This window comes from Perca flavescens, chromosome 14 (genome assembly GCF_004354835.1).
Source record: "Perca flavescens isolate YP-PL-M2 chromosome 14, PFLA_1.0, whole genome shotgun sequence".
Taxonomy (NCBI): domain Eukaryota; kingdom Metazoa; phylum Chordata; class Actinopteri; order Perciformes; family Percidae; genus Perca; species Perca flavescens.
In genome coordinates, this window is record NC_041344.1 from 11,630,004 (window position 1) to 11,645,620 (window position 15,617).

General features: G+C 41.2%; 1 protein-coding gene across 3 annotated transcripts; it reads right to left on the bottom strand.

The window, feature by feature from the left end:
• Positions 1–7,591: 7,591 nt before the first annotated feature.
• c19h1orf216 (chromosome 19 C1orf216 homolog) lies at positions 7,592–10,987 on the bottom strand. Of its 3 annotated transcripts, none has more exons than XM_028597875.1 (2): positions 10,891–10,987; positions 7,592–9,248 (listed from the first exon to the last, which is right to left on the bottom strand). In XM_028597875.1, exon 2 carries the CDS (start codon positions 9,224–9,226, stop codon positions 8,132–8,134), a length of 1,095 nt encoding a protein of 364 aa, XP_028453676.1. In that variant the 5' UTR covers positions 9,227–9,248; positions 10,891–10,987; the 3' UTR covers positions 7,592–8,131. The 3 variants fall into 3 exon arrangements, with proteins under 3 accessions (XP_028453676.1, XP_028453675.1, XP_028453674.1); XM_028597874.1 differs by lacking the exon at positions 10,891–10,987 and adding an exon at positions 10,759–10,880; XM_028597873.1 differs by lacking the exon at positions 10,891–10,987 and adding an exon at positions 10,459–10,725.
• Between the last annotated feature and the right edge of the window lie 4,630 nt (positions 10,988–15,617).

Below are 15,617 nucleotides of genomic sequence, written 5' to 3' on the forward strand. Positions count from 1 at the left end.
CTAAAAGCATCAGATGGTACCTTAACACACTGATTTCATCCCATTCTGTCCCCTCCACAAACACTGTTCAATAACAAAAGCACAAGGAAACTCTTTCCTTTATTTAATCGTGCGGGATAAACAGACGGCTGTTTGTTATTCATTCTCATTATTCATAATGGTGGCGACATTAATCCCTTTTTGCTAGAAGATGGTGTGAAAAAGCAGCGTTGTGCCGCACTTTTACCAAACCCCAGTGGAATAGCAGGGACTGCAGAGTTTTGAGGGGGATTATGTTGCCGACCCACACATAGCCTTAGGCCACAGTTTGGAAAAGGGCCACAGTTTGGACGACAGAGATTAGAGACCAAGGTATGGTGCAAAGAGGCCATTTCCAAGCACAGACACAGTCTACATGGGTCAACACGGGGATGATCTTCTTTGATAAATTAATTCTGGTGATACACTTTATTTTAAATGCATGAAAATTAAGATAAGAGGTGATGCTTAAGAGGCCAATATGACAAAAGCGTATACAATTTCCATTCTTTGTGTTATTTGATTAATTTTTGGCAAAGTTGCAGAGATAAATTCATGAGCTGCATTATTAAACAGCTTTAGCTTCATCTACAGACCACCATATGTTGATGCGCGCTTCAAAAACCCGAAATCCAATAACCTGTATGAAAGAAGCCTCTGGGGACTAAAGTGAGACGGAGTTAAAGAGTGCGCTTACCCTGCCTTATGAGTTACTTGGCATTCACTTAGTCCCATAAAACTCGCTCAAAAAATGTGGGATCTGTATCGTTCTTGCTTCTTATCTGTTTAATCCACGATTTCACGGCGCTGAGGCGGGGACGACCTGCGCCGCTTGTCGCTTTTGTGGACAGGGTGTCACCGTTTAGCCCTATCTCTGTGGCTTGGTAGTGGGAGGGAAACCTGGGGAGACTGGCTCCATCTCTGGGTCGGGGGTGGGGGAGAAGGGGGAGAGAGAAAAGAAAAGCAAGTTAAATGGAAGTGACAATCTGCAAACATTCCTGCCGGCAGCTGCGTTCGCATTCTCCATAGTTCACCACCCTTTGCATGGTCACCGGGGCCCCAGCGACCCCCCGTGCCTGGCACACGCACCTGCCGCTCCCAGCCGCGCTTTCACTGACAGCCAGATAATCTATGGGCGGGTCCGGGCCGTGGCTCCCCTCAATGTGCTCTTGAGAAAACCCCTTATGCGTGAAAAAGCCCCCTTTCTCCGTCTTTTGTCCAACACAGTTTTATGGGACAACATTGGGCATTATGAGGTTTGGGAGATTTTTCACGGGACTCTATAGAAGGGTATAATCCTTTCAGGCACGGGACGAATAAAAAAGTTTTAACCTGCTGTTTTCATATTTATTAGCTGGTTATAGCAGACGAGGCAGCTGAACCATCAGCACACAAACCCCTCCTCCTCACACACACTCAAGCTTCAAGTCCTGGAATCAAGCATTGACTAGATGCTGCGTTTTGAAAGGGCTCCTCATAATGGACCTGATTGCTTTAACTGAATTAGTGAAGTGAGTCAAGTGGGTGACTGACACTGGGGTCATGAAGGCCTTAAAAGCTGTGTGGTTGGTTTCAGTCAACAGGTTGTTACAACACATTATTAGATGTTTTGGTTAATAAAATTTCACATTTTGAAGAAGGATTTGACCTGTTTTTGTCTTCTTTGTCAATTAAAGTTTTGATAATGTTTCGTTTTTGTCCATGGTTTTCAATTTAGGCTCAAATTAAGCCACGTTAGAGCACAGTGGATGACAATAAGATTTTCTAAATCTGTTGTTGATGAGATTCTTAATTATTTAAATTCAATAATTGGGCTCCGCAGGAATGAGCAAAATAATGCAAAAACGATAATTAATAGTTGAATACAACAAGGCATTAAGATAATTAAACAGGTACATTTCCCCTCTGTGTAATTCATATGGGAACTTCCTCCTTTCTCTTTGAATTATTACACATTTTTTGTGTTTTTAGTTAGTCTCTTGAAATCGAAATTTCTTTTTTTGGGAGAGATTATTGTATGAAAACAATCCAACACAGTAACAACATTTACCAACAAAAAAAAGAACAGGAATAAAAAAGAGATTTAAAAGAAAAAATGTCTACACATTAAAATACCCACCATTTCAGTTCACAAGTTCACAATACACAAAAGATCAAAAAACCTTTAGCAAATACTTAAAAATACACAATTTCTATACATTAAAACACACACATTTCCATTTCTTAAAATGCTCATGCCTTTAAATTGAATTAAAGTAACTGTGGGGTTTTGTAGTTCATTTAAAGAAAGTAGAGCTCTTTGTGCTGAATGCACTGCAGCCTTTATCAAAATAACAAAAATTTCAAGAAAGCTTATTTTCAGAAATATTTTTAACATTATAATTCATTTTTGATTATTTTCAACTGTGATTTTTCACCAAATTTGACTAAAAAATATGTAAAATGTGTTTCATTATATTCTGCCACTCTTATTAACATATCTATCTATCTATCAATGTATCTATCTATCTATCTATCTATCTATCTATCTATCTCTATCTATCTATCTATCTATATATATATCTATCTATCTATCTATCTATCTATCTATCTATCTATCTATCTATCTATCTATCTATCTATCTTTATGTGCTGTGTTGTTTCTCCTCTGACGACAGGTCTTTCTATCCAGTTCATCATACACAGGCCTCGGGCCGCAGCCTCCCCCTCCACCCTCCCTCCACCCCTCCTCACTCCCTTCATCCCTCCCTACTCCTCTACCTCCCTCTATCCTCCCCATCACCACCCCCTTTCTGTCAAAGCTGATTGTTTCCACGCCAGCAGAGTGCTGCGGGCGAACACACTGTCACACTACATCAGGCAGAGGCAAGAAGGGGAGAGAGAGAGAGCATGATAGGGTATATATGTATATCTGTGTTCACAACAGCTAAAGCTGAGGCTTTCAGCAGGGGTTCCCAAACTTTTTCATGTCAAGGGCATCATAATACAAGACCACAGACCTCCGATTGTGTGTTGAGGAATCTTAATCTGAAAGGACTTTTAGCGGGACAGAAAGATAAACCTGTCTATAGACAGGGAGATAAATCGGACAGAAGGAAGAATTAAAGCTTTACGCAGCCATGAATGTACAACATAACAAGGGCTGCTTTCATTACAGGGCAGAGAGGAGCGGAATTTAGACAAATGACAATAAGTTTTCCTCATTTTTTCATCAGTGTGTGCTGATAATAAAGAAAAGGCAAACAATTACATAGAGAAACATTTTTAAATGTTAACCCAGTACTAATGGTTGTTTTTTATTTTTATTTCTTTTATTTCTTTACATTATGTTGTTAGTTAGTCATTCAAACTGGGTCAAAATAAGCAGTTATTCTGTTGTTAGACACAACAAGTTCAATTGGATGTGAAAATGACATTTAAAATGGAAACCCACTGACTTTGGTTGGTTTACCAGTTAAACCAGTATCATGACGTTGGTTCAATTTGGACCCAGTGATTCTAGTGTGCAGCCAATCATAGCCCGGACACATGGACCTTGATTTCAAATTCAAATCAACGTCCCAAAGTTTTCAAAGATACCAAATATGTCAGCCTGGATTTTAGGGAAATGTGTATACCATTTTGAATATTGTAAACACCGATGAGAGCTGGAACAATCCGATACAGAATATATACATGTTTATACTGTCACTGTGACAGTGAGGAAGAATACGATTGTTCCAATTTTAAAGAGGGTAAAGTGGTTATGGCCAGCCACACAATATCTGGAAGATGTCATTGATATTTAGATAACTTTTCAACATAGAGCCACATTAGACTGCTGACTTTCTGACAATTTTCCATATTAAACACAAGTAAACATGGAAGGAAATTATTCAACATGGACATGTACCGGATGTTTTTAAGTGAGTTTTCTTTCTTTCTTTCTTTCTTTCTTTCTTTCTTTCTTTATTTACTTTGGAACAACTTGAGACAGAAATAAAATTCAGTATCTGAGGAAACTGACTCAATGGACGTAACATTTTCTGCAGGATGTATAAATAATCTCTGTGATTGTAACAAAGACCAAATTATCACTAATTTCTTTCTTTCTTTCTTTCTTTCTTTCTTTCTTAAACAAAGCCATGTCTACTTGCAAGCCCTCGTCATTGCACACCCTATTACATCTACAGGTTGCGACCAGTTCAACCAAACAAAAGTGAGTTTTTCCTTGTTTCATCTCAATATTTGTTTTCAAGTAAGCAAAGCAAAGATTTTGAGGAACATCTGAAAGAAAAACTATAGTTTTGTGAAATAGAAATATGTTTTTCTTTGTTTCCACATGCTGTTAATGGCCCCTCTCATGTCCTGATCTCAGGTTGGGAACTGCTTCATCATTCAACATGTAGCTGAAAACAATCTATTGCGTCCCAGTTGGAACCCTTTCATGCATCCCAGGTGGTCCCCCTGTTAAGTGCACCACTGCTGGATGATCCCCACCCCCCCCCCTCATGTGCACATTGCTGTCCCCTGGTGTCAAAACACAGAAACAACAGCAGGTGACGGTCTGTGTCTGTGTCTGTGATGGAGTGTCTCCCCCTAGTGGACACTGTTCTCTGCTGTTATCTTCACAAAGAAGCTCCTGTGTGTGCTCCGGGTCAGAGATAAATGAGCGTGTCCATGAAGTATGAAAAAAATGAATTTCTCAAGGATGATTTTTTTTTTTTATGTTTTCAGCAGGAAATCTTTGGAAAGATTGTTCTGTTGCTGACAGCAGCTGTGTCAGGTCACAAGTCAGGTAATCAGAGTTTAACCCAGACAGATAAAATAATCTTAAAATACTCCATTAGGACTTGTTTATTATCCCTATACTGTCTATTTCTCTAAAGAGGGGTTTTCAGTCATTAGTAGCCTGCTTTTTATTTTGAAGAAACATGTAAGCTTTGCCACTATAACATTTTTTTTTCAGCCTACACTTGTGTACATTTTTGTGTACACAAGTGTAGGCTGAAGTGATAGAAAGAATAAATTAGGGATGGTTTTCATGTTGTGTTTTTTGTTACGTGTGGGGAGGACCACAGTGGAAAAAAACAATAAGGCTTCTATTCTCTATTGTGATTTTATCATTGGTCATACTGCTGTGCAGAAATATTGTGTATTTTTTAATCACCAAGCCTAAATTCAATCAATAAATTACATAAATAGATTGGGCTACTACTTCTTTCTGAAAATGTTGGTATTTAAGTCTATACTGGCATATTTATCATAAGTTCTATGCATTTAAGGAGGTCATGTAAATGTTTCTGTCAAGGAGATGTCTGGTAAACTCAAAAATATTAGAACATCCTATGGTTTCTTTAGTGGGATTAGAAAATCTAAATAGGCTAAAATGGCTACATGTAGGAGTTTTAGTTGTTTTCTTTTAGGGATAAAGACATTGCAGTGGGAGTGGGGAAAAAAAACATTTAAATACTGCCAGACATTGAAACGTAGCTTGTGCTTTTACTGTTGTGAAGAAGATGAAGTGGTTTACAAAAGATAAAACTACAGATCCTCCTCCTGCCCCTCCATGTCTCCATGGGAGAGCCACGAGGCCCGGCTGTATGCGCACCTCTCTCCTCTCCAGGAAGTTTTGCATTGAACATACCTGTCATTACTGACTGAATAAGAAGGTGTGCAAAGAAAGAAACAGGCACAGTCAGTGAGCCCACAGCAGGAGTCCCGGCAGGAGTCACACCGAGACTGAGGAACGTGTTCTGGGTGAGGAAAGTATGTATATCAATCATGCATAGTTTACATCCAGTTTTTATGTCACGTTGATACACATATTATGGAGTTGTCTTTCTGTTGCAAAGCTCTGTACCCTTTATTAGTCATAACTAATGGATTTATTGTTGATTAATAAACCATAATGCTAGGTCAGTAAGCCATTACCCAAATGTTGATTAACCAGGTTGTGCAAAATCTCTCTTGCTGCATGGTGTTTATTGTGGACACTTTCTTTGTCTTTTTAGCTCTTTAGTTCATCAGGGAGATCTGCTCATGGGACCGTTTGACCTCTGACCTTTTGAAAAAGGGCTGCAAAAGAGCATCATCAGTTTACTTACTTTTAACGTTAGCAATTTATTGTAGAGATGCACTATGATTAGGTACAGATGACTTAATAACTTTGGCTGTTTGATGACTTTTTAGAAATATTTTATTTTGGTATTTAGGCTATTGATAACCTATAATGTCAAGAGAGATTTTTCACAACTAAGAGTCAATCTAGTTAATGGATTATAACTGATAAATAAACTATTAGTAAATGATTTATTTACCACTAATAAAAACGATTACACCTTATGAACTGTTTATAAAGCGTGTCTTATTAGAAAGAAGCACTGACGTCTTGTTGACTAGTTTTGTTTTTTTAGTATCACTAACGGGAGGACATAGTTAATATGCATACCACCAGGGGATATTACTGAAATGAATACTGCCATTGCTCTAAAAACACTGAGACACTTTCCCCTGAGGTGAAACTGATCAGATATATCCCTGTGTGAGTTAAAGCAGCTTTTAGGCTCATTTATCTCCGTGTTTGCGCTTTGTTTGGATGAATTTATAACCTCTCTAACTACCCTAAAATCACGTCTCGGTGGTTTACATAATCACCATCAAAGGCTTGTTTGTTCCTCCTTTATGTCTTTTTTTAGAGGTGGCTGCTTGCACGTTGCTTACAAGTCACTATTCCGGTGTAAACATGTTATCCTCGCGCTTTGATGCCTCTCAAACCTCCAACCTTCAGCCAATGAACAAGGGATCAATAGGGCCTATGTAAATTGACTCAGACTTTCTCTGCGATGCCTGCGTCCAGGAGAGGCGATAAGCTTCAAACATAAACCGGAGTTAGTTAGAAGGCATAGCCGGGGATTATCCCCAAACTTGCCCCGGGGTTTGGCTCTCCTGCGCGCAACCGGACCAGCGTCTGTTCAGCGCGTCCGGATAGGACCTGCAGGGCCCCGGGGCGCACACTGTCAGGCTCCCCGGGGGCCCCCCTCCACGACTCGCTCAGGATGGAGATTATAGGGTGGCATTGCGGCTGGTATCTCTCTCTGAACACACACACATACATGCACATGGAAGGAGGTGAGATGATCTCGGAGTGCCCGCGGCAGCAGCCATGCCCATAAAGATTGACGCCTGAGCCTCACACGGCTATCACACTCCCCGCAGAACATACACTCCCCAACCCCGTGCGATGAGCCGATACAAACCAACTTTGTTCAGCTGACAAAGAGGCAATTGTTAGCTAAAAGGTCATTTGCCCAGGGGCTCCAGAACAGCAAGTACAGCTACATAAGATAAAAAATAAAACTGCCCTTCTTTAGTCATATCTGCACTGAGGGAGCTTTGATAAACCTGCTCCTTGAAATCAACATGCTGATCTGGAATGAAATGAAGCTCTGGGCTCTTAAAGTGCTTTTATTAGCCAACTCATTGGACTTTCCCCTCAGATTTATCTATACAAAATCTTATTACAAAAACTCAATTTTTATAACAGCTGGTCTTAGGAATGTGCACACAAACAGACAACACAAACAAGTCAGATAAGATCATTTTATTTATTCTTTTAATTTACTCTCTTAATTTATCTCTCTATATTTACAGCATGATCTCAGGGTATAAATCATCTCTAACAATGTTAAATATACATTATATTCTCCAATACTTTTTTGGTACAGCAGGTGTTTTTCTACGCACAGGTCAAGACAAACAAGAACAGCAAACACACACAAAATCTTTTTGATATTAATCTCACAACAAAGTGTTCATCATATTTGACCAGAAAACATTTTTGGTTTGACGTAGATACAGGGATTAAAGTTCAGTGTTCAGTTGACTGAAGATGAGTCAGATACATTTATTGATGCTCTGTGTGGGCCACTAGTAAAGACAATCAACACAAACACAGGGTTTTGTCATTACAATCAACAACATGAGTGTGAAGTCTAGAAATGTCAGACAGGATGATGGGGGATTGTCTTTTTTTCCCCCAGGGGAAATGTCTTCAGCATAGAAGCAAACGGAACAAAAACGTGTTTTAACACCTTCCTGTTTTAGTTCCTCCCATCTCTCTCTCTCTCCCTCTTTATGATTGGCTGACAGCAGTAGCGGACGCGGCGTTGGCCACGGCAGCAGCGGCGCCCATGCGCAGCAATTCCTTCCTCTGTGTGAGGATGATGTCAAAGCTGGACTGCAGGCGGTTCTGCTGCTCCTGGATGCGGCTCTGCAGGGTGCGGACCCAGCGGATCAGCGCCAGGCGGCGGTACATGGTCAGCTGCACCTGGTGCTTCTCCATCTCCTGGGCCTTGAAGCGCTCGCGGTCTCGCAGCGTCCACACCGCATCCATCAGCTCTGGTATCTCGCCGTCCGAGTCTGAAGACTGATCGTTGTCGTCTTGCTCTTCTGCTCCTTCCTCGAGAACATTTCCCAGGTTGCTTCCTGTCAGCGACTTGTGACTGAAGCTTTTGCTTTTCCCAGTAGGTTCTCTGTTGCCGTTTCTGGTTGGGTCATTTTCCTGGTGGTTGGATTTTGGTTCCCCAACTCCGATGCGGTCCCAGCCTCCCATGAGCATCCCTTCGCCGCCACTGTCCATGTTGAGGGAGGACATGCTGCCACCAGACCGGCAGCTGAACTCAGACTCAGAGTCGCTGTCGCCCCATTCATCATCATTGTCTTCCAGCTGCCCCTTGTCTTCCATTCCTTTGAAACCCAAGCTGCTTTTCCTCTTCTGCACCTCCCTTTTCTCTCTCTGCTTCTCCTCATTCTGGCTCATCATCACCCTTCTCTCCTCTTCCTGCATCCTACCTTCCTCCGCTCCATCGGGAGGCACTCGGCCGTAACCGTCATCCCCGTTCTCAATTTCGGGCAGGGGCTCCAGGGGGCTCCAGCAGGGCCTGCGGGAGCGCGGTGACAGGACCCCTGAGTTGTGGTGATACCCAGGAGACGAGGAGGAGTTGGGAGGGTCGCGACCCAGCGGGCCCAAGTTGCGGGGGCGGACCTGGTTTTGGTTCTCGTCTCCTCCTCCGTTGCTTGTGAAGCCCTGATCGTTATCTTTGCCTGGCAGGAAGTTGAAGTTGCCATCTTTGTCACACTTCCTGTTTCGCAGCGAGGTGGAGCCATTGTTGGAGCCTCCCTTGTCTCCATAGGCCGAGTTCAGAGGTTGGTCCTGATGGTGAAGCATCACTGACCTTGACTGAGCCTCACTGAAACGACAAGAAGTTTTTGTTTTGTTCTGTTAAATGTTAAAAAAAAAAAAAAAAAAGTTAGTAAAGTATCATTTTGGCATCTGTACCAGGTTACTCAGTTATATACAAATGTTACCCAGCAAACAAATGGTATCTAGTGATCAAAAGAGTGTTTTTAAACCTATTTTGTGTTTGTGTGTTGAAGTTTTTAGTGGTGAAACACCACAACAAATGCACACTGTTCTCTTCGCAACAGCTCTGTTTTCCTGTTGTTTGTCTCACCAGTTTGATTGCCAGACAAAACACATCTTATTAATCCCATGCTGTTCCATACACAACTCTTAAATCTTGGAGTTCTCAAAACAAGCCAAGGTTTGAACTGCGTTATCAGCCAAGCAATTTCCCAGTCTCTGCAAGTTGATTTTGTCAAAACCAGCCACTGCATAGAGGATACATAAAGGAGTCATAAGCAGCCTATAAAGCTAAAGAACACTTTAGGAAATGTTCACCAAAAATGTAAAGTACCTGCTAAAAGAGCTGCATTACAAACAACACATAAGATATACATGGGTGAACCAAAACAACAATTAAACTGATGAAAAGAAAAATGAAATCTAGTTCCCCCCCACCCCTCCACACACACACAAAACTCCTTGTTTATAATTTCTAGAACTACAGGCTGGTCTGCACATTCTATTTCTATTAGCATCAACTATTTACATGTCTCCTCAGAATGGAAATTTCTCTAATCCTGACTTCAGGCTGCTGTCAATCAATAGGCCTACCCCTCTCCTCTTCTCTGCATGCGCGTTCACGTGGTGCTGAAGGACAGCGACTGTGGGTGTTTGGTGTTTTAAGCCCCCAACGTCGCTTTCCAGGCAACGCTGCCTGGAAGGCACTCGGATTTGGCAATGGTTAGGGTAAGGGTTAAGGTTAGGGTTAGGTGCCTTGAAGTCGACGTTGGGGGCTTAAACACCATCGAGCCGACTGTGGCGTTGTCGGGAGCGCGCGTGCAGCATGCAAGTACAAACTGATGCTTGATGATCGTGAGGAGAAAAAACTGATTCTCCGTGTAAAATTGACATATTTATCGCTCTAGAGCTGATTTTTAAATTTAAAAATAATCTATAATGTGTTAGAATATTTAGGATAAGGCCATTATATTAATGTAGGCTATCTCCTACAAGCAAAAACATAAGCATGCGATGAAAAAAGAGAAACATAATACCAAAACGGTCCTGCTGCCGGGTGGATGTTTCTTATCTGTGCAAAAAGATGCCCGTTTTTACACGGACGACGGCGGAAAACACAAAACAGGCGACCAATGGCGCTCAGTGGCTGCATATTTACGGCTTAGTGATGAATATAAGGTTAAAAATACACGACCATTTTACATCCTAATTCATCTACAGGGAACCGTTAAGGTTAAAAAAAAAAAAGACTCGATATTTCCTCTCAACGTGATAAAAATGCAGAAAAACCCAGGAATATTTCATGTAGGCTACATTGGGCGTTATGTAACGCTCACCCCATTATCAGTGCTGTGTCCTCTCGGTAAAAATAACCTCAGACCCTTGCTCTCTTCTATTTGCCGCTTGCACAAGTCAAATGACACAGAACCGTGTGAACATATAAGCATCAGGTTGCGGTTTATTCTTACCTTTTTGCTGGTTTGCTGTTCGGTGGAGAAGCTGGACACTACGCCCTCCCAATTCGTTCCCCCCTCCTCCGACCCTCCTATGTGATGTTTGTTTTCCTCTTCCTCCCTCCTCCTTCTCCTCCTCCTCCCATCCTCTCGCTGCCACTGTGGTTCTGGGAAAAACAGGACTGACTAAGCACTTCCTAAACTGGGCCGGGACTGCAGGAAAAGGGAAACCATGACGAATTCGAATAGAAACAATGTGAGGATGGTGATGTGTTAAGTTATTTTTTACTGTAATGTAGGTTTGACTGTACAGCAACAGGCTTCTATACCACAACAACCACATGATGGCATGGTGTTGTTAACCTAATAATAAGGTTACAGTGACTGTTGCTCCAGTTACTTTAGCCCTCTGGCAAAATCACAGTTTTATATTGAGTCCTAGAGTGTTAATAGCCTGTGTGTTACAACAAAGAACACCAAAAGCAGTTAAAATTAGACAAAATTAGGTTGAAAAGTATGTTGTTGTTTTTTTTTGTGGGTAACACTTTCCTTTGACCCATTTAGCAATCAGAAGCAGTATACAAATATTTAATCAATGGCTAATAACCCACTATAAAGCAGTTGTATGCAGATATAAGGTCATCTTTAAGTATTTTTTAATGTACAAACATTTATTAACTTCTGATATGAATACATATTGTATATAAGTACAACAGTGTTATCCTTATAAATGCTCACATGGAGTTGACAATATATTAATAAACACTTATATCTGCTTATACCTACATTATAGTGCACGTGTCAAACTCTCTTTAGATCCGGCCTATATATCAGTTTGGGTTCACAATAAATTTTGGCCCACCTAGTTGCGCGCCAAACCAAAAACACAGGAAAGTGTTTTTTAAATGGCAATTACCTGACAATCAAAGCAGAGAGAGAGTTTTCATATTCAGGCTGTGAAACAGGTTGTTGTTAAAAAAAATGTATCATTGTTTTTGCTTGATTTGCTAAATTCTACGATGGCTAAAGAACTCTTGATGATTTTTGTAGGGCTTCATGTCAACAAAAATGCAACAAAAAGCAAAAAAATTACAAAAAGGTGACAAATGTCTGAGAAAGCCACAAAAAGAACAAAAATGATGAAAAAAGCTACCAAAATGTTAAAAACATGACATGCAGTAACAAAAGCATGTCAATAAACTTGACATGTGTGGTCCTTGGTGTGATTCTCTTTTTACAGTGTGGCCCTTGTGGGGGTTTGACTCTCCTGTTATAGTGTGTTAAAGTAGTGTGTTGTATACTGCTTAAACGCTGTTAAAACTATAGGTATGCATTTTATAACCAACCAATTCTCACACCGATTGTGTGGTGGATTTTAGCTCATGTTCTGCATGTTTTGTGTATTTTTATTATCTTTAATTTATCTTATGTTAGAGTCTGTATGTGTTGTTCACCTTACAAGACAAATATCCCCATAGGGACTTTAAAGTTAAAGATATCTTCCAAACTTTCCTGCACATTGTCTGGGAGTGTGAACAGGTGCATGAGTTTTGGAATAAAACAACATCAATAATATCTGATGTGATAGGATGTCGAATTCCTACTGACCCGATTGTTTTGTTACTTAATGACGACTCTAAATTACACCTGCTTGGGAGACAAAAGAAAGTTTGGTTAGCCGGCTCAACCGCGACCAAGAAAATGATAGCTCAACGCTGGCTCCCCCCACTCGCTTTGTATAAAACAGTGGTTGGCGTATTTTCTGGACATAGTTATGCGGGAGCTCTCTACGGCAAGGATTAACAAAGCCAAGTCATCGACTAGAGTTCTATGGAAAGGTGCAGCAGCACAGGTATCAGTCCTAATGACCTCAGCATCACAAGAAATAGAGGAGAGTGACTAGGAAAAGTGTGATTTCTGTTTTTTTCTTAATTTTCCTCGAGACCGCGGAGGGTGGGGGGTGGGAGAGGGTGGTTGCTATTGTTCAAGTGTGTTTCTCTTTTCTGTTGTTTAAAATGAAAAAATAAATAAAAAATTGATCATAAAAAAAAGATCTCTTCCAGACACATTTTAAGACAATCCAATTACCAAATATAATAATAATTATATATAATATATATATATATAAATGCCTAAAGTGACATCTACTCCTTCTCCCTCAATGAAACATGTCAGATATGTGTGAGCATAGATAAACTTTTCCCCTTCAGAAGATGAATGTGAAAACAGCCTTCTAGTGTCAAACTGCACATACATTATTCTGCTGCACAGTGAAGCTCAGACATCCAAGTGAAGTAACAATATTAAAAGCACACTTCTGAGTACAGTTATAGACAGCTACTGCATTTTTGATATTTAGATATTTCCAGCTCAGCTAAAGACAGAGTTCAATTGCAAAGTATTTTCTTTCTTTGCTTTCTGTAACATCAAAAGTACACAGATATTGGTTTGTTCAGACCTACAGAAGGACATCTGTCTACAGTCAGTCTGTAACAAGAGTTTTTAAAAATCATACAAGGGAAATTTCCTCACAGGAGAAATAGTAAAAGACTCTCAAGCTTTAGTAGAGGACAAAGGAAAAAACATCATCTGGTGGTTTTACTGTGCTATTGCCATGCCTGTGTTCTCTCTCCACCTTCTTATTGAACTCAACAAGCAAGGTCATGCCTGTCCTCTGGTGTTTGTCGAACAGCATTCTGGGAAATCGAGGAAAATGACTCACACGCAAATCACAACAGTAAATGCCAACAGTTTCTGGTATATATTGAACATGTCGACATCAAGTGTCGGGGAATGGATTTTTAAAAATCTTATCACAACATATCTACAATTACAGGTGTGTTTAAGGCATCAAAACTGATACCCACAATGCAACACTGACAAGCAACATCATATCTCCAGTCCTCGCAGAACTGCAGGATTTGTTGTAGTTTGATATTTCTCCAAACTGGTGACTGAGTGCTTTTGTGATTGTCAATCTCAGATCTAAGGGTATGGCAGTTGATTGTGTGTGTTTGTGTACATGCAAGTGTGTTTTCTAGAGGTGTGTGCGTGGTATAGAGAGGCTACATCAGACAGACTTAACAAGTGTTCACTGTCTCCCTCCACCCTGCTCTAATCCCCCTGACATGTCGTCGCTGGCGGCAGAAAAAACCTTGTGTCCTCCTCCTTCTTTTACGAACACGAACACACACACACACACACACACACACACACACACACACACACACACACACACACACACACTTCTATCTACCCCCTTTTCTCCTTCAACAACATCCCCATTCAAGTGCATCAGCTCCAGGCGTCCTCCCTCCCTCCCTCCCCTTCCTCTCCCTTCCCATCGTTCACTAGTAGCCTAAGCACATAAAAAATACATCAAACACACCCGTCCGCCCAAGGCCCCGTCACACGCAAAATCATCTCTCACTCCATCTCTCTCTAAAAAAGAAAAACCCAAGTTACAAAAGACAACTACAGAGGACACTGGTAGAAGGAGAGATAGACTGAACTCGGAGGACTGAGGGTCATTTGTGAGGCCTCTTGGGGGAACACAGATTAGTGCACACACACACACACATACATACACAGTGTGTGTGTGCGTATATATATATATATATATATATATATAAAATAAACACACGGGAAACACACGGGAAAGAGTTAAAAAAAAAAAAAAAAAAGCATGACTTACCTTGTGAATAATAAGACCTTGTTTGAATTGTACACAGCCTGCAGCATCCTGACCCACTTCCCTCAGCTCAGCTCCACATCTGCTCCAGCACCAGTCTCGGCTGTGACAGTGGCCGAGGGCGGCCAGCAGCACCCACAGGCTACACTGTCAGATCCCCAGTGCTGAGATGCATAGAGACTGTAAGAATAAGCCTGCTGGACCTTCAGCTCACAGCCAGCTCTTAAAAATCATCCAAATCACCCAAGACGTGCTAAATTGAACCACTAATTCAGCACAGGGTTTGCTTTGCACACTAATTATATACTTTTATTTTAGGCATACAGTGCATACGTCATGACACAAGCTGCACACACCCCTTGGGTGCTACAGCTCATGTTTCTCTTCAATTATTCCACCCTCTGCCCTCTCTCCTCCTCATAATCTGAATAAGGCCAGATCCGTGTCCTCTAGATATTTAGAAGCTGGGCCTCGGTGCCAAAACATGTAACCTTCCTCCTCTTTCAACTGTGGAGTGAATTGGGAGTTCAGGGGGGTTTGGCTTTACTGCGTTGACCTCGTAATTCCCTCTCGGGGTTAAACAAAGTTGTGAAATTCAGTTTGGAAGGCGACTATGGTGTTGATGCAGAGAAAGAGAAAAAGGAATAAAAAAGCTGAATTACTCTCCAACTTGCAAAGACGAATAATGTCTATGCACATTCTAATTACAATCGATTTCTCGACCCTGCAAACAGACCCCGAGGATTTGGAATCAAGTCTTTATCTCGATTAATTGCGTTGTAATGGCTCAGAAATAATGACCAAGGCAGCTCCACACTAAATCATATTATAGCTTTGCCTAAAGCCTCTTGGCTCTTAAAATCTCACAGAAATCCAGTGGTTTTGATACTTTGGACTCTCAAACAGAGGCGGAAACACTTTGACAAAGGTAAAAATGTAATCACTGCTTTGACAAAGGTAAAAACGTAATCACTGCTTCAACAACACCAGGATTAAGCTGGCCTGCCTGCAGGTAAAGCAGCTCGCTATAGGCGGGACCCACCATGGGGTT